Raw genomic sequence first — 19,674 nt, forward strand, 5'->3', positions numbered from 1 at the left:
TGCTAACACAGAGAGCTGCAGTTAGCAGATTAAAACAAGTTTTCTTTAAGATCATAAAACGACACCAAGTAGAATTAATGAAATAAAATGTGAATAGCAAAAATATTATTAACGAGATATTTATAAAAATACATGATTAAAAAAAGGAAACTATTTGAAACTCCTCCTCTCCTTTCCTTTCATCATGCCCCCTTTTAGCTCATCCCCCTCTCCTGCCGATGAAGGTGGATGGAAGTTATGTTTTCACCCCTGTCTGTTTGTTTGTGAACAAAATATCTCAAAACATTGTTTATGGATTTTGACAAAATCTGGTGGAGAGCTTTGGTATTTGCCACGGATGAAATGATTAGATTTTGGTGAAGATCCGAATCCTGATCTGGATCCGAGAATTTTTGAAGTGATTTTTCACCATTGAGAGATAGGGCTAAACGATATACATATAGCACGATATCTCTAAAAGTTGTGGACAGATTCAGATGAAACTTGCTGATTGAGTTGGTTAGTTGCCAAGAACAAGCTGATTAATTTTTCATAAAGGTCCAAATCCAGATCTGGCCTATCAGGAGGATACAAAACGTCACCAAATTAGCCTGGGGAGGAGTGTGCTCCACCAATTGCCCTTCCATTTGAACAATGCATCACCCTTTGTTTGATGCACATTTAAACATTACAATATTTAAGCTAACACTTCATGACTTTCTTGTCTTCCTTCCAGTCTGAGACGATTCTTGCCCATCACAGAGTTAACCACCCGGGAAGCTTTGTGAGCAATTTCCTGTTTTCTTGACTCATTTAGAACTTGAAGACTGTCTATTCTCTTCATGGCCAATTCACACTGTCTCAAGAAATCATCGTACCGACCCATGGATGGGCCATCTCGTGATGCAATCTTAGCCCAATTGTCTAACTTCTTTCTGAATATGTTGGCCACAAGAAACTCATCCCAATAGTGTCGTTTGAGTTATCTTTTGGCCTCCTCATATGCCTCTTCTATGCTAATCAAAAAGTAACCTTAATCATCCTCTTTTGCGGCATTCCCTGGGTAGTTCTGGTGATAATAGATTCTCTTTGTTCGTGGGATTTTCTTTCCTTCTCTAAAAGTTTGAAATGCTGCTTTCCAAAGAGGTTCGGGCATTTCCAAGAAATACACCAGGCTCAGGTTGAGGTTTTCATCGAACTGGATTGGCAAAACATTTGGCTGAAGAAAACAACACCGCATCGTTTACAGTTGTGTTATTCCCATTACCAATGTGTTCAGGGTGTAGTTAAAGTTGCAATGTGTGGATGTGAGTCATGGACAGTGAAAAGGAATGAAAGGAAGAATATTGACAGCTTTTGAAATATGTTGTTGGAGATGAATGTTAAAAATTGCATGAACTGCAAGATTATCAAGTAGTGTATTATTTTCATCGATCATGGGAACCTCACCAAAAAAAATTGGGGGTTTTTTTGTTTTTGTTTTTTTTCAAACAAAGTTCACTTCTTGTTTTCCTGAGAAAGTTTTGTACCCTTTTGTTCCAGATTGTCCCTTTTCTGTCACTTCAGTTTCCTCTGTTCACTTTTTTATTTATTTATAAATTTCTCTTGTGTTCTTATAATAACCTCAAACATGTAACCACACACTTTCAGTGTATACAACTTGCTTAATATTGTAAGTTGATAGAAAGATGTGAACATCCTGGTTATAAACACAGCACATACAGCACACATACTAATTGTGCCTTATCTCAAGTGTAATTGAAATTGATAATAAGATAAATGTTTTCCTTGAATCTGGACGCAGTGGCTTTATCGCAAACATTTCAAAGTGAGTCGAACTATATTCTTCACAATGCTGTACGTCAATAAATTCCAGAAAGAAGGCATTGTTCACACTCTCAATAAATGAGGGAGAAAAAGACTGGGTATTCAGAAAAGGTGGAGAGACAATCTGTCACTAAAAATCGAAGGAGATCTTCTCACGGGCAATCACAATAAGTTGGTCTTTTGCACACTACTGTCTTTGAGATCCTGAAACAGGACATGAAACTTTTGCTAAACAAAGTGCAGGTCAAACTCTCTCACTGATATCAACAAGGCAGCTGGAGTAGCTATGCACCAGTGGTTGAATGAGATGATGGAGGCAGATGAGAACTGGATTGACCAGGTGTGGTTTTCTGATGAGCTCCACTTCCATCTCAACAGCATAGTGAATCGCCAAACTACTGCTTCTGGAGGAGTGAATGCCCTGTTGATCATGTTTTTCAAAAAACCCTGCACAGTGTGAATTGCATGGCATGGGTTGCCATGAGCTCAAATGACATCATTGGACTTTACCTTTTTAGCTTGAAGATGATGATGATGATGATGATGATGATGATGATGATGATGATGATGATGATGATGATGAGAATGTAGTGACGGTAAACCAGAAGAATTATCGCAATGACATCCACAAGTTTGGCCCTGCTATCCATCATCACAGGGTTGACTTCAATACCCAATGGGTACAGCAGGATGGTGTTGCTCCTAGTACTGCTGTGGATACGAGAAATCTACACTCAGAGAGGTTTGGCAACAGGGTAATCTCCTTCAAGCCAGAGCACATCTGGTCTCCCCATTCCCCAGACCTCAACCCGCTAGATTTCTTTCTGTGGGGCTATGTAAAGGACAATGTTGAAAAGACAACCCTCCTAACATCGAGCAGCTCAAGAGAGTTATTGAGGAATTTCTAAGATCCATCTTATTTCTGACATGCAAGAGTGCAACACAGAACTTTACTGTCAGAGTGAGTGCTGATCTCGCATCCTGTGGAGGTCACATCGAAGATGTCATTCACGTGCCATTCCACACCTTGTATCATTGTAATTTAAATTGCCAAAAAAATATCTCCCAAGTCTCCACTCAATGATGGCTGATTATTAAATTTGAATCTTGTATACCTTTTTCAAAATAAAGCATTCAAATAGTCCCAAGACCTTTGAAACACCCTGTACAATGGCTCTGTACCTCACAACATAAGGATGTTAAACCATTTTGATTAGTCCAATAAGGTTTGTTAGCTTTGTGCTTCTTTCATTCTTATGCCTAAAGATAGACATTCCCCAGTGTATTATGTTTCCCTCTGTCTTTTCTCACAACAAACACTTTCAACATGTATTTGTTGAATAATGAAGACATTCATCATTGATTGTTTAGCTTTTACTACTTTAATGGACACTATTTTAAAGATGAATATGAATCTTACGTGCTGTGACTCTATGAATCATTTTGTTTGATTTTTATGGACTACATAAAGTAGTGAATAATTTCTAAAACATTGCAACCAGAATTTTTCAACCTATTTTCATCTTTTATTTTGCCCTGGCTGGCATTTATGTTTCCTCATTACACTTGGTCAAACAGACTGCACAGCCAAGATGGCTGCATTTGCTGTTTGCCAAAGCATTCTTGGAGGTTCGTTCTTCTTGGTGTGAAACCTGATTCACTTCCATTAAAACAATGTGTTCATCAGCACTGTACCGGCAGAGTGTTATAATTAATAATTTCATTTTGCTTCCATATGCCATGTAGGTCCTTCCAGCAGTGGCATACTCCACTCCTCGTTTGATTCCCTTGGTTTGCTGTTGCTCTCTTTCTCCGATATTTTGTTTGTGATTTGTAAAGAATGGTGGGAAGGCACAAAGGTTCTTGTGACAGACTTTTTTTCACTTGCAGGGGGTACAACTTAGCGTTTGCTACCTTTGCCATATCACAGGTAATGAGATAAAGTTTATTGCTTTTATTTATATGTTTGTTATTTGTTTATTGATTATTTTTCTTCTTCCAGGCAAACTCTACATTGGCGGAGTGCCTGCCAGCATGTACCGCTCACTACCAAAACTAGTGGCCTCAAAGGAGGGCTTTCAGGGATGTTTGGCTTCCCTCGACCTCAATGGACGCATGCCAGACATTATTGACGAGGCTCACCATCGCCTGGGAACAATAGAACGTGGCTGTGAAGGTGTGTACCAAATATATTCAACAGCCTGTGGCGTGCTCTTGAATCTCGGCACTATCATATGATTTGCTGGTGAAAATTAATTGTATGGTTCAGGTTGCATGCTTCTTGTGTTGTTGTTGATGTTGATGATGAGGTTGTTGTTGATGATGATATTATTCATGCTATCTGTACCTGCAAGACAACTTCATCCATCCATCCATCCATCCATCCATTGGGATCAGACTGTGCAGAGCGTTGTTGCTGTTTAAGCAGTCTCCTTGGCTATTGGGCACAATCCTGCATGGGTCACCACTCCAACACAGTATACCAGCATGCTGACACTCATTTTGCCGACCTCAGAAGGATGACAGGTTGAATTAACCCCACCTGGTATTAATTCAACAGCTGAGCGGGATTTGAACTCAGGACCCAAGGATCCAAAGCCCACCACCCTAACTATTAAGCCAATACCAGGCATACAACTTCATAGTTATCATCAATTACCGGTATATGGTTTCACAGTTAGACACCTTGATTAGGTGTCAATTATTTACATAATCCTAGCCACCTGGGCTTAAGTGAGAGCTGATTGGCTTTTCCCTCCATTCACAGGTGAGAGATGTGGGTGGGTCTTTCCTTGTTATTTATATATTGACTGCTTTTGATGTTTGCACATGGTACATGCTTGGGAGCCTCATTGGTATGCATTGCTGTCTGCGCTATCGCTGATGATTCGCCAATAAGCGATGAAAATGGTCCGGTAGCTGAGGGGGTGTGTCGCATTGGGATTCTCATTTGTGTACAATGTTTGAACGTCTTTGTAGCTGTGGAGAAACTCTGGGAAGGGTTTCAAACAGCAAACGGCTAACCTTGTGTAGGCCTTTTTGGGTTGCCTTTATCTCGCTTCTTCAGCTTGAGGAGTGTGGGAGGTGTCAATTATTTATATAATCATCGCCACCTGGGTTTAGTTGATTTAGTGAGAGCTGATTGGCTATTCCCTCCATTCACAGGTGAGAGATGTGGGTGAGTCTTTCTTAATTATGTATGTATATAAATATATATGTATTATCCCTGTGTCGTAAGAGGCGACCAGGGTTGCGTCAGGAAGGGCATCCGGCGTAAAACATGTGCCAAATCACTATGCGGATCATACGGATGACCCGCTGTGGTGACCCCTAACGGGAGCAGCCGAAAGAAGAAGAAGAAGAAGATAAATATATATGTATATACATATATATATGTGTATATATATATATATATATATATATATATATATATATATATATGTGTATATATATATGTGTATATATATGTGTATATATATATATATATATATGTATATATATATATATATATATATATATATATATATATATATGTATATATATATATATGTATATATATATGGACTTATTTATTTATAATAATAATAATTATTATTATTATGATTATTTATTTCTTTATTTTGTCACCAATGTTAATACCTTGACACAAATTGTGGTGACGGGCGGTTAACACCACAAGCCTGGATGGTCGAACTTCCCCCTTGGAGGCCTTCAGCTTAGACTCTCGGAGATGAATGCACGCGCACAGGAAAACAGTTAAGTGCTGCACCAGGACGGCACAAGGGGGGTTTATACTCAAACCCCATGACAAATACACCAACACAGTCACTTAAAATGAACACATTTAATTAAAATAGACAAATATTTACAAAGGCCAACAATCAGAATATAACAACACATGAGGTAAATTAATGTCTCAGTCGAGGCACCTCCACACATGGACTTAAATACACACAAGGGGAAAATGCAATAATGGAAAATCCCTCCTTTATTCTGGCATTTAGCTTTGCCCAGAGATGGTCTTTGTGGAACGAGGAATCGAGGCGCTTATATTTGCATGTGTAAACTCGTGAAAAATGGTGCCAAGTCGCTCTCTCGCAGTGAGACAAACGTACATCAGGTAATTCATGATCAGTATTCAACACCACGGCTCAGAGACCCCATGCAGCTTCTTCATGCATCGATCATCCTCACTGACCCACTATGTGACATACACGAGGCTTGCGGTCCGTTCCTCATGACCCAACCAAGAGCCAAAGGTCAGCGTCCTACTTCACCACACGAACCAAATCGCCTCAACACGATGACAAGAATCGTGCCGTCTTCTTCATTTGTCAAAGGTAAGCTAGCTGTGAAGCCCTGTTCTTACAGGCCATCTCCTCAATACGTTCTTTCTCAACCGCATGCGTCCCTCATTCCACGGTTAACCATTCCTCATACTGACATTGTGTTTGCGCTCTCGCGATCTCTCACCTCTAACTGACGTCACATCAAACCCCCATTTCCTCCTCCGGGGCATGGCTTGCTCGCACTAAACCCGGAAAGGTGGGTCCTCCGCCCGCTAGGCACGTTTGGCTAGCTTCTGAGGTCATGCCCATCAATCATCAGCCTTGGAGGCATGACTTCACCCGCCGTCACCCTTGGAGGCAGGGCTTCTGCCTGCTCGGCATGTTTGGCTCACTTGTGAATGCAAAAACATAGGAATAGACTACAGGAGGGCAATCACATACTGGGGGAACTTATTCTTAATGCCTATCTAATTCACACGCATTACTCCCTGTGTGGTGACACATCACACTTAAGCTTACAGTTTCCTTACTTAATTACATTGAGATGTCTCCTACACGTCCACGGACCAAACAACTCTATTCAATCCTAACTTTTCTATTAAATTCCTTCACCTACCCCCACAACTGAAACAATATATATATATATATATATATATATATATATATATATATATATATATATATATATATATATATATATACATATACACATATATAGATAAACACACACACACACACACACACACACACACACACACACACACACACACACACACACACACACACACACACACACACTCATTGTACAAAATATGAAGAACACCTTCCTAACATTGAGTTGCACCCCCTTTCGTCCTAATAACAGCCCCAATTTGTCGGGGCATTGGACTCTCCAAGGTGTCGAAAGTGTTCCACAGGGATGTTGGCCCATGTTGACTCCAACGCTTCCCACAGTTGTGTCACGTTGGCTGGTAGTAGATCTCCACTCCGAATAGCTCATTCCTTCTCAGCCCACAGATGCTCAATTGGATTGAGATCTGGTGAATGGGCAGGCCACTGCAGTAAGCTGAATTCACTGTCATGTTCATGGAACTATTCCTGGACAATCCGAGTCTTTTGGCATGTGGCATTATCCTGCTGAAGAAATCCATTCACAGAGGGATACACTGCTGCCATGAAGGGATACACCTGATTGGCGATGATGTTTAAATATCCTGTGGCATTCAAACTTTGCTCCACTTTTATCAAAGGGCCCAATGTGTTCCAGGAAAACACACCCCTCCACCAACACACCACCACCACCAGCCTGCAATGTTGACACATGGCAAGATGGATGCATGTACTCATGTGGTTTTCTCCATACCCGAGCCCTCCCATCAGTGTCAAACAGCAAGAACCGGGGCTTATCAGACCAGGTAATGTTTTTCCAATCCTCCAGTGTCGTGTTTTCATTCCTTAGCCCACTGCAACTGCAGATTCTTTTTTTTTTGCTGAAAGAAGTGGAACTCTGGATAGTCGTCGGCTGCTATACCCCATTTGTGTCAAGGTACAATGAGTTGTGCATTATTTTATGGGTCTTTCAGCACCAATGTTGTACTGGACTCTCAGTTGGCTAACTGTAACCTGTCTGTTGCTCTGTACAATTCGTGTCAACTCCTTTGGCCTCTTTTGTCAATTATCCATTTTGAACCACTGGCCTGCCATTGTCTGGATTTGTCTATTTGGTGGAGGACCATTCTTGATCCACATGGGAAATTGTTGAGCGTGAAAAACCCATCAGCGTTGCAGTTCTTGACACACTCAAACCTGTGCGTCTGGCACTGACTACCATACTCTGTTCAAAGGAACTTAAATCTTTTGTTTTTCCCATTCATCCTCTGAATGGCACACATACATAATCCATGTCTCAATCATCTCAAGGCTTAAAAATCCTTCTTTAACCTGTCTCCTCCCATTCATGTACGCTGGTTGAAGTGAATTTAACAGGTGCAATCATGAAGGGATCATAGCTTTCACCGAGAGTCACCTGATCAGTATATTTCTTGGAAAGAGCAGGTGTTGTGTGTGTGTGTGTGTCTGTGTGTGTGTGTGTGTGTGTGTGTGTGTGTGTGTGTGTCTGTGTGTGTGTGTGTGTGTTTTTTTTATGTATAAAGCTCTTTCTAACCACTGACTGACTGACTGATATTAAAGATCGGTGCCTTCTGGGTGACGTAGAAAGCTGAACTTGTGCTTGCTGGTGGATATCGAAGCCAGTACACCAGAAAAAAAAATCACAGAATTGTCAGATAACATCCATAAATGAAAATATCTATAAATGAAAAAGAAAAATGACAAAAATGCAGGTGAGTGGCCCAAGACAATGGGGAAGCATGGTAATTTGGCACGCCGATGGACAATGAAGCCGATACAGCAGGAAAAATCATAGAACCATCAGAAAGCGTGAATGAAAATATAAATAAATGAAAAAAAACAAGAAAATAAATAAATTAAAAAAGTAAATCCAGGTTAGCGACCCGAGACAATGAAGAAGCACGGTTCATTATTGATTACAATGTGTAAGCATACCCCACACGTGTTTATGTATGTGTATATATATATATATATATATTTGTTTATTTATCAGTGCTTCTCATTAACTAGTGTCCAGTTAGCCGTGGCACCTAATTTTATTGTCAGGCACCTATAGTTTTACAAGTGGTTGGTTTTTGGATGCCCATTTGGGCAGCCTCCAAATCGCATAGTAAGCATTAATTTTGACCTCAAATTTATGATCGTCATGTTTGAAATGATCAGGTTTTCAATCTATTTCTGATGATGAAACATCGCCAAATTTGGTGGTACTATTAATAATTTTCAAATGCACTGCACTCACACGTGGTCTGCGGGAAGATTCAGTGAACTTGCAAATTCATGAACCAAGATGGGAAAACGATTACGATTCACAATTTGATGATCACCTCTGAGCTCCATCCAAACGAATGGACATTCTTATGATAAATCTTGTTGGCATTGAATTGAGAATATTTTATCACCAGTCCAGTGCATGAGGAGTGTCCACCATTTAAGGATAATAATGCCCATGCAGACTGGTCTGGAGAATGAGTCATATAACGTGTTCTGGGAGTGGGTCAGTCTTGTCTCTGAGCTATGTTCAGTAATGTAAACACAATCACAGGCCCATATAGTTCTCTCGTTTTTGATTTTGCGCAGTTTCCTGGTCAAGTTTATTCATTCAAAATTATCAAACGACCTTTTGGGAGTATTCCACATGTATGACGGTTAAAAATGAGGCCAGCCAGCAGAAAGCACCTACAAATATTTAGTGGGCCATCGGTCTGAAATCAAAGCAATTAGACTTCATTTGATCATAATAACAGTAGAATGAAACTTTTCTGAAAGTCAACTTGCAAGGAGATATTAGAAATATAATTATATCAATGAATACACATGACACCCCTGCAAGAGTAAAGTGCACCCAATTATGGCCAGCCTAGATCGATTGAGATAAATCAAAGGAATGGGTCAGAAGAAACTCTCAATTCAGCTTCGCACATGCAAAAACACAAAATGTGGAGAGGAGGGTCAGAAAGTGGAGAGAAGAGTGTTTCTGATGCAATAGGAGGAGGACAAGTTGAGGGGGGTCGAGAGGAGAGTATGCCCTTGTGCTCGTTCGGTCGGCATATGTCAGTACCTCTTCCGAGCATCCAGTACTTCTTTAAAATCATCCATTTACACAAACAATGCCATTGCATATTTTTTGTTGTTGAGAACACAAGGCTTCTATTAATTCTGGTATCAGTTTAAGAGCTGTGCACTTCTAATGTAGTGATGATGAACTTCAATCTAAATAAATATCTGACTGTTCTTTAAGAAATGAACATTTTCAGTGTATGTACAAATAAATATCCATGCTATCACACTTGAATATTGTACAAAACAATTTTTACAGTTTTCTTTTTCTTTTTATTGTTTCCTTTATTGAGTGGGGGTGGGGGGGAAGGGGCACCCACAAGAAAATGAAAATCAACATTACAATAAATGGGTACACCATGAAAAAACATTGATGTGGAACCCTGATATGTACATTGTAGCTATACTAATAAATGACTGTGTGTGTGTGTGTGTGTGTGTGTGTGTGTGTGTGTGTGTGTGTGTGTGTGTGTGTGTGTGTGTGTGTGTGTGTGTGTCTGCATGCACACGCATGCGCGTCTCCCTCATAACTCCAAACCATAAAACCTTGCAGCCTGAAACTAAACTTTGCATGCATACCAATGGAACTCCAAGGAAGTGCATGAGTTAAAATTGGGTGTATGGGTTAATATAAACATCCCTTTTAAAGATGACTAACAGCCTTATTTAAATATATCCTTTATCAAGTGATCCTCGTCCACCTCGCTCTATATCAGTTCTTAAGGAATTTCCTGGGTTACCTTGCTGGGGTTTGAAGCCGCCACGTTTTTTTGGCCTGCTCAACCATGCCCTGGCTTGGAACAGGCCACAGTGATTTTTTTCATGAGAAAGTTTTTAATTCCTCACTCCTCAGTTTTAAAAGTTCCTCAGTCATTATCGAATGCCTGTTCATCATAGCTACGAATCGCTGGGTACATTGCAATGCTTATACATGCCAGGAGACACCAACATTTGTGGCCTTATTTCAATTCCGCCTATGTGATAACCTGGAGAATCTCTTAAACTAAGCCGAATTACAAAATCTAAGCTCCAGATTTGAACTCAGCAGTTCCAACGCTGTAAAACGTGTGTATTTGTCCAATTCAGACATTGCTTGGGTGTTTCCAAGTGCATTGTTTTATTGGCAGCAATTGGTAATAATCGCTTGCCAAGCCAGGCGTTCCGTTAGAATGCTTGTTTGAGTGCTTAAACCAATTGGAGAGCACTTGCCAAGCTGCTTCATTGTTCGTTTCAAAGCCACCAGTCGTAAGACCCATCGCTTTGGTGATGGAAATATAATCTTTGCATCATTGCGAAAAAAAGAAATAAAAATAAACAGAATAAAATAAACTTTCATCCTTTAAAAAATGTGCGAATAAAATATTGAAATATCAGCTGGTTTTTCATCTCCTTTTCTCACCTGTGTAGCAAGTAGAGTGACCTGCTTCATGATGCTTTAAAAGGCGGTGTATAAACAGCTTTTTCTGAATCTAATAGATATGAGAAACAGGATTGAACGACTCGCATCATTATTAGTGAAGAATAAGATAGAGGATGAGATTTTCTGCCCAGTTTTATGTAGAACACGGTGGTTAAAGAGAAAACTCTGTTTGGGCGAATTATATTGCCCCGGTAATGCCCTGGTACACTGCCTACCCTCCCCTCACACTTTCTTCCCATGCACTTGTGCTGCCTTCATTCCACTTGTGCTGCCTTCCCCTCCCTGATGCTGTTCCTCTCCCCATGCTGCCTTTTCCCCTCCTCTCATGCTGCCACCCCTTTCCCATATTGAATGCCTGTTCCCTACTACTCATACTCATATTGAATGCCTACTCGTATTGAATGCCTGTTCATCATAGCTATGAATCTTTGTGTGCATCGCTTTTGTAAGTACTATAGTTTTCAAATTTGGAGCTTCGAGTGATTTAATGCATTATATGATGCGATTTTCCACGATCGACTCTCACGGACCAATTAAAGTATTTCATCGAAACATTATTTTGGTTTTAAGGATCTGATATCATCTGGACTAAATAATGTTGAAATGTTTTGTGAAATCTGATAATTTAAAGAAATAACGAGTCTTATAATTAGGCCAATATACCTTATTTGCTTTAAGCAAGCAAGGCTATGTACCCTCCTCCATACATACACAAAAACATGTGAAATTTCCAAAGCATTAAACTTATCTTTTTCGACTGTTTGGAGAATTATATTGCGTGAACAAATTTTTTTTAGGAACGGAACCAAACTAATCAGCTTCATTGAGCTGTGTGATTAAATACATTCACTGCATGACCTCACGCCCTGTCCCTCAGAGGGACTGTCTATCCAGAGCATCTGTCAGATGAATGTCTATGGTTTCAGATGTTCTGTGATGTGCTCTATGGGGAATCATAGCAAATGCGGTAAAAAACAGAAGTTTAAAAAAAAACGGTTGCCAGTTGGGGCCTTTGGATTATGGGGATAATAAAAGAGTATAAATTGAGACTGAAGGAGAAAGGAAGAGGAGTTCATAAAATGTGGTAGTTGCTCCATGTGGGCCATATCAACAATAGGGGAAGCAGAGGGTTCTTACTGTTGTAGGAAGTGTGAGGAAATAACCCACTTGAGGATGGTTATTACTAGGTTGAAGGAACGCAGAGATAATTTGCAGCAAGTAGCAGAATGTGAGAAATTTGTAGATAATAGTTGGTTACGGTTGTGGAGTAAGGTTGCTGAGGATATTGGAAGTGGTGACGGTGCAGCGGGGATGGGTGGTGGTGACAGTGTAGCGGGGGCAGGCAGTGGTGACCGTGCAGCATGTGCAGGCAGTGGTGGAGGTGCACTGGGTGCAAGCAGTGGTGTAGGTGCAGCAATATAAATTGGTAGAAATGAGGTATGGGAGACAGTTTTTGTGGGTGATGAGACAATTAAATATGTCGATTCTTCATTCTGCAGGAAGGATTGTAGACATAGAATTCTGTGCAGTTTTGAAGGAGCAAGAGTTAGGGACATTGAAGGAAGGGTAAACGAAATTGTATCGGGTCATGGCAGGAAGAAGTTGCTGTGGTTCCCCGAGGTGTGAATGATATCGAGAAAGTTTACTCAGAGGTTTTGAAAAATAGATACAGGATATTGGGTAAGCGGCTGAAAGCAAAGGGTTGTGAGGTCATGTTTTCTGGGATTCTTCCAAGATTAGGAAACAATATAGAAATTATGAGCAGAGCGAAAGACATCAACCAATGGCCAGAGGAATGGTGTCGGGAGGAAGGTTTTACATTTAAGAAGCAGTGGGAATAATTTCAGGGACAAAGGGAGTGTTCCCAGAATGATGACTGTATGTTAAATAGAAAGGGGGCAGCAAGGTTTGCAGTGGGAATTGAGGAAGGAATTCAGGCTTTTTTAGGTCAGCGGAGGGTTGGGAAAGGTATTAAGGAAGCAGCTGATTATGTAATTGTGATGAGTAAGGCCAGGCAAGAAAATTGAATTTCAGGAAGGAATAAGTTAAACATATTCTATACCAATGGGAAAAGTTTAAATAGTAAGATGGAAGAGCTTGAAGCCAAAGTGGATAGCGAGGAGTATGATGTAGTCGCAGTGAGTGAGACATGGTTTGAGGAGGAGAGTAACTGGAGGACAGGATTAGAAGGTTACAAGGTGTATCGGTGTGAAAGGAAGGAGAGAATAGGAGGAACAGCAATCTGGGTAAATGACAGCATTGCATCAAGAGAAAGAGGTGACATTAAGGAGGGAATTAATGTAGAGGATTCTGGATGGGTAGAGATTAGAGATTGTAAAAACAGCAAGATACTGGTAGGATGCTTTTATAGGGCTCCATGTGTGAAGGAAGAGGGAGAAAGTGGAGTACATGAAGAATTCAAAAGGGCACGTGGTCAGGGAAGAGTATTGATTTTGGGGGATGTTAACTTGCCAGGGATAGATTGGGTCCAGGAACAGGGAAAGGGCAGAGCAGAAGAGGATTTCCTAGTTTTATTCCAAAATTGCTTTTTAACCCAGTTTCTAGATAAGCCCACTAGGGGGAGTGCAGTGTTAGACCTCCTTTGTAACAATCCCAAGATGGTGGAGGAGGTGTAGGTCATGGAGCATTTGGGAGCAAGTGATCATAACATTGTGTGTGCAAAGACATTGTTAAAGGTTAGAGTTCAGGCTAGTAGGGTAAGGCTGTTAGATTTCAGGAAGGAAACCTTGAGGTTATGAGGAAAGAATTGGATGATGTAGATTGGGAAAAGCTAACAATACGAGAATCAGCATCAGAAAAATGGGAAACCTTCAAGAAGCAAATGTGCAAATGTGCAGAGTAAGTACATTCCAATGAGGTGTAAAACTAGAAGCATAAATAGGCCAAGGTGGTTGAGTAGTGAGATAAGGAATGCTATTAAAGTGAAGCAGAGGCATTTATGAGGTTTAAAATAACAGGACTGGAGTTAGTAAACAGAGGCAAGTTGAGAAAATAACTTGGCAAGCCAAAAAGAGTATGAGAAGGACATGGCTAAGAATATTAAACATAATTGCAAGGCATTTTTTTTTAAGTATATCAGAGAAAAAGAACAGGTTTGGATCAGTTTGGACCCATTGAGGAATGCCACCGGGAGAGTGGTTCGTGATGAAAATGAGATGGCAGGCTTATTAAACAGGTATTTTGCTTCAACTTTTACACAAGAACAGTCAGGAGAATTGCCAATAGCTAAGAATATTTTTTCCTGTGTTGGAGTGGCGATATTTCCAGGATTGTGCCCAATAGCCAAGGAGACTGCTTCGGTAGCACCAATGCCATACAAAGTATGGTCCCAATGGATGGATGGATTCATCAAGGAGGTGAGAAAGGGCTTTTCCAGAAGATCCAGGTTAGAGTGGAGGAAGTAAAGGAACAGTTAGGAAATCTAAGAGTGGATATGGCTCCGGGGCCAGATAATATGCACCCGAGAGTATTGAGGGAAGTGGCTGCGCAGGTAAGCGAGATATTAACGGATATTTTCAACATCTTACTGGAGTCAGGATAGGTACCGGAAGATTGGAGAGTAGCAAATGTAACACCATTATTTAAGAAAGGATCCAGAGAAGAATTGGGAAACTATAGACCTGTTACTTTGACTTCAGTTGTGGGGAAGGTGTTGGAGACATTAATTAAGGACAAGATGAGGAATCATTTCAATCAATACAAACTAATTAAAGTTAGTCAGCAAGGGTTTATTAAATGTAGTTCCTGTCCAACAAATATTTTAGAGTTCTACAAAGCAGTGTCTGATTGGGTGGATGAGGGAAAGGCAGTCGACATCGTACAGAGACATGACAGAAGTAAATGGACACCTTAAATTTCTTCATTTCATCTGCATAATGCAGTTTTACTCAGTGATTTGTACTCTCTCTCTCTCTCTCTATCGAGTGCAGCCTGTGGCTGCTGGTTGCATCATTGGTTGGGACGCGGCTATGCCGCTGATGCAGTGTCCCCCTTACCAGTGCACTGGTACTCATTTTGCTGACCTCGGAAGGATGACAGGCTGAGTCAACCTCCTGGTGTATTAATTCAACGGCCAATGGGGCTTGAACTCAGGACCCTAGGATCCCAAGCCACCACCCTAACCACTAAGCCAAACACCAGGCTTAGTGATTTGTACTAATATTCGACTATTTCTTTGCAGAAACGAGTTCATGGGTCTCGCACGACAATTAACTATGCCTCGAAGCCAGTGAGCACACAAACTTTCTGATTTTCAGAGGACGAATTATTAGCCATTCGAAAGATAGAGTCAGCCAGCATCAGATAGCTTAGAACCTTGGCATTCCGCTTTCTGCGGTCAATCGGGTGATTACGCATTTCACAAGCGAAGGAAAGGAATCCACAACTTCCTGTTCTGGTCGATCTGGGCCCTCAGAAAGATGTCTTCGAGCTGTCAAGCGGTCCATTGAAAGAACTCCCCGTTGCAAGGCAGCAGATGTTGCAGAGGAGGTCCAAGTTAGTTCAAGAACTGCCGTTTGGTACCTTCATCACCTGGGCTACAATGGGAGAGTAGCAAGGAGACAACCTCTTCTTAGACCAGCCAACATTCAAAGGAGAAAGGAGTGGGCTGACGAGGTGGCCACCAGACCCTTGGAGTTTTAGCACACTAATTTTTTTCAGATGAATCCCAATTTGCTCAATTTTCTGACAGTGGACATGAATGGGTCTGGAGACTTCCCAGTCAAGAGTTCTCTTTGAACCAATTGCAGCCAACTGTCAAACATGGTGGTTTTTGCTCACCTGTTCGAAGAACAGAGAGCAATAGCGATACCCCTGGCGTGAGCGTGAGCGTCAGCGTGAGCGTGAGCGTCAGTGTCAGCGTGAAAATGTTAAAGTTTTTGGTGCAAGTTATTTCCTTTCTAATGTTTTTATCTACCACACTATTTTTTACTGATTACAATATACAAATACATATATTGCTTTAAAATTATTTGGATCAGACTTCACTGCAATGCTTTATAAATAATATTATTAGACTAGTCTTTTAAAAACGATAAATGTATAAACAGGCGAGCATTGGTGGCTTTGACACCAACTCTCTGGTTCAGTGATGGTGTGGGGAGCAACCTGGAGCGCTGGTTGGTCAGAGTTTGTGGAGTGTGTTGGCAACATCAACTCTACGATATACAATTCTATCCTTGAGGATGTACTTCTCCCAGTATTCTCCACTGGTCAGATGGTCAAAAACATCACTCTGTTCATGAAAGATGGAGCTCCATGCCACACTGCAAAAAAGACCAACGAATGGCAGAACAGAAATGGGATCAAGCAACTCCCATGGCCAAGTCAGTCTCTTGACATGAATCCCATTGAACACCTCTGGGCCATATTGGATCGAGCTGTGTGGAAAAAGTCCAGAAAACCAACATTATGGACAGAATTTCTCAACCTTTTGCGTGAAGCCTGGGCAGAAATCTCACAAGAGAAAATTTCGGAACCTGTTAGTTCTATGCCTGAAAGAGTAAAAGCGTTAAAATCTGCAAATGGCAAGTCTACAAAATACTAGTTTTTGTATTAAGATGGATCAAATGTTCTTCAAATGTTCAATAAATAAATTCCTTTAAAGTCATGGTGTTGATTTGCTTCTGTCATGTCTCTGTTTCATTTGGACTTGGACTTTAAGCCGCTGTCACACCTTGACGATTTAGCCAGCATATGCCGATTTATGAAAAAATTGTCTAAAACACTTGCACACGTCGAATATGTTATGGGTACGTTTTGTATACGTTAAGAGCACGCTGAAAAACACTGCCATAAGTCGTAGTACGCTGGCTTTAAACGTTGTACTTTTGGGTTGGCCTCAAATTTCTGCATGCTTGAAATTTTACGACGTATGCCGGCGTATGACTCACACGTTCCGCTACGCTGGCCATAAGTTGTAGGCACGTTATGCGATCGTTGACACACGTCGATACACGTTACTTGTAAGTTACTCATAAGTCGAAACACGTCGAGGTAATGTTTAGCGTACCCGAAACTTATTTATAACCAATGAGCAACGTTTTGAAAGCACGCTACACGAACGTTGTTCACACTTCGCAACACGTTACTTGAAAGTTCCTCATACGTCGAAACACGTCAAAGTAATGTTTAGGGTACCCGAGACTTATTTATAACCTATTAGTAACGTGCTTGGGAATTATTTGTAAAGCATGTCCTACGCACAAATACGTATGTAGACGTATTTGACGTCTTCAGGACGACCACAGAACTTACTGAACGCGTTTCTAACTTACAGATATCGTATAATGGCGTATTGGCAACGATTAGGGGAATTGGTATATAAAAAGGGGCTTCGCAGGAGGAACCCATCTTTTTTTTGGACTTCGTGCTGAGTGCATGTCCATGTCATTCCGAGGGATGGAGGATACGGCAAGGCTGAGACGACAATACCTACCTGTTCTCGAACATCAACATGACCTCATCGAGTTGACACTGCACCAGTTGCGTGCCAATAGAGCCGGGAGAAGAAGATGTGAATGGAGGAGAAGGAACTGGGTCAGACCATGGATCGGAAGGTGACGCCATTACGGCATATATGATCAGCTCATGGTGGAACTCCGGAACGAGGACCATGCATCCTTCATCAACTTCCTGCGAATGCCCCCAGCGATGTTCGACGAGCTGTTAGCCAGAGTTGGTCCAAGGATAACCAAGCTGTCCACCTTCTACAGGGATCCGCTTGAGCCTGGCATGAGGCTGGCACTGAGCCTGCTGCTGCTGCTACTACTACTACTACTACTACTACTACTACTACTACTACTACTACTACTACAGCTACTACTACTGATACTACTGACATTGACATCCATTCTGCTCAACATGGAGTCTGGAACACTGACGGGTTCCTCTTGTGAAGCCCATTTGTATATACTGATTCCCCTAAACGCTGCCAAATCGCCATTATACGGTAGATGTAAGTTAGAAACACGTTCAGTAAGTTCTGTGGTCATCCAGAATATGTCAATCAAATTCGTCTACATACTACAATGTGCGTTTGAGATACGTTACACATAGGTTCAAAGCACACTACTCATAGGTACAAAGCACGTTACTCATAGGTTAAAATTAAGTTTCGGGTATGCTAAACATTACCTCGACGTGTTTCGACTCATGAGTAACTTACAAGTAATGTGTCTCCGACATGTGTCAACGATCGCGGAGCGTGCCGAGAACTTATGCCAGCGTATGCGGAACTTGTGAGCCATACGTCTAGTACGTCGAAAAATTTTCAGCATGCTTGAAATTTCATGATGTACTAGACGTACCACGGAATATGAAAGCGTACTTCATTGTTTTTCAGCGTGCTCCTAACGTATACACAACTTACCCATACCGTATTCGACGTGTCCCAGCGTTTTAGACACATTTTTCATAGGTCGGCATATGCTGGCTAAATCGTCAAGGTGTGACTGCGATGTTGACACTTCCAATTATCAGGCGGTTATGATTTAAATCAGCGTGCGGCAGGTTTTTAACAGGCTACGCCACAAGTTCGTCGGCGATACGTGCAGCGCGTTATGCCTAAGTTAAACTGTCGTTGGGCATAGGTTGTGAACGCCGACAACAGGCAAAGCATTTGTTGGTATAAGTTATCTATAAGACAACGAAACGTTCTGTGCCCATTACTAATATGTTATGCATACGACCAACACGTTATGAATACGACCAAAACTTTAAAAAAAAAACCAAAACTTTAGCGTACGCCAACGTTTTACATACATTTTTATACGTTGCCATTGCTGGCTAAAACGTCAAGGTGTGACAGCGCCTTTAAGAAGGCATTTGAGATACCCATCAGAGGTTGTTAGCCAAAGTGAGGGCTTGTGGAGTGGCTGCTCAGGCTGATATTTATGATGTCATTTAGATTTTGGAATGAGGAAGGTGCGTGTGCGTGAGTGTGCGCACACACGCGTGTGTGCACGTGTATACATGCATATGTATGTATGCGAAGTACTATTCACCTGCATAACTGTGGAGTTTTGCTTTGATGTGATATATTATTTTTTTTATTTTTGCATTGCTTAAACAATTATGGGAAGTTTGAATGAACCAATTAATATGCATTAAGTAACTTTAAATCAAAGCATTCAAAATGCACTTAGAAGCTAAAAATTGAAAGTGTAGCTGGTTTTCATTTGTTATGTGTGCTCACAGTAATCAATGGGATAAATAAAAAAAGTAAACACATTTGCAGAATTTTGGGGTGAGTAATGTATTTCACACTTCCTTTCAACAATTTCAAAGTGGGACAATACAGTTCTCCACAGAACCAAAACATCAGCCATCAACACAACCTGAGATTCCACTAATTGCTTCGAAGTGCATCATTAAGAAATGGCTGTTCTTCCAAAAAAAAAGAAAGGTTTCATAAATCGCGTAGTTCTGCATGTGTAAGTCATTAGGATG

At 41.0% G+C, this 19,674-nt stretch overlaps 1 protein-coding gene across 31 annotated transcripts in view; it reads left to right on the top strand.

Annotated features, from left to right (window-relative positions):
• LOC147023651 (neurexin-1-like) overlaps window positions 1-19,674 on the top strand; it is a 1,116,838-nt gene that overhangs the window by 556,591 nt on the left and 540,573 nt on the right. For all 31 annotated transcript variants that reach the window (XM_085889296.1, XM_085889311.1, XM_085889305.1 and 28 more), the window contains one exon: window positions 3,809-3,982. In XM_085889296.1, coding sequence (XP_085745422.1) covers window positions 3,809-3,982 — 174 coding nt within the window. The remainder of the gene's footprint in view (window positions 1-3,808; window positions 3,983-19,674) is intronic.

The sequence above is a fragment of the Eptatretus burgeri genome, chromosome 7 (assembly GCF_056783735.1).
Source record: "Eptatretus burgeri isolate ZD-2024b chromosome 7, Ebu_testis_v1, whole genome shotgun sequence".
Classification (NCBI taxonomy): Eukaryota; Metazoa; Chordata; class Myxini; order Myxiniformes; family Myxinidae; genus Eptatretus; species Eptatretus burgeri.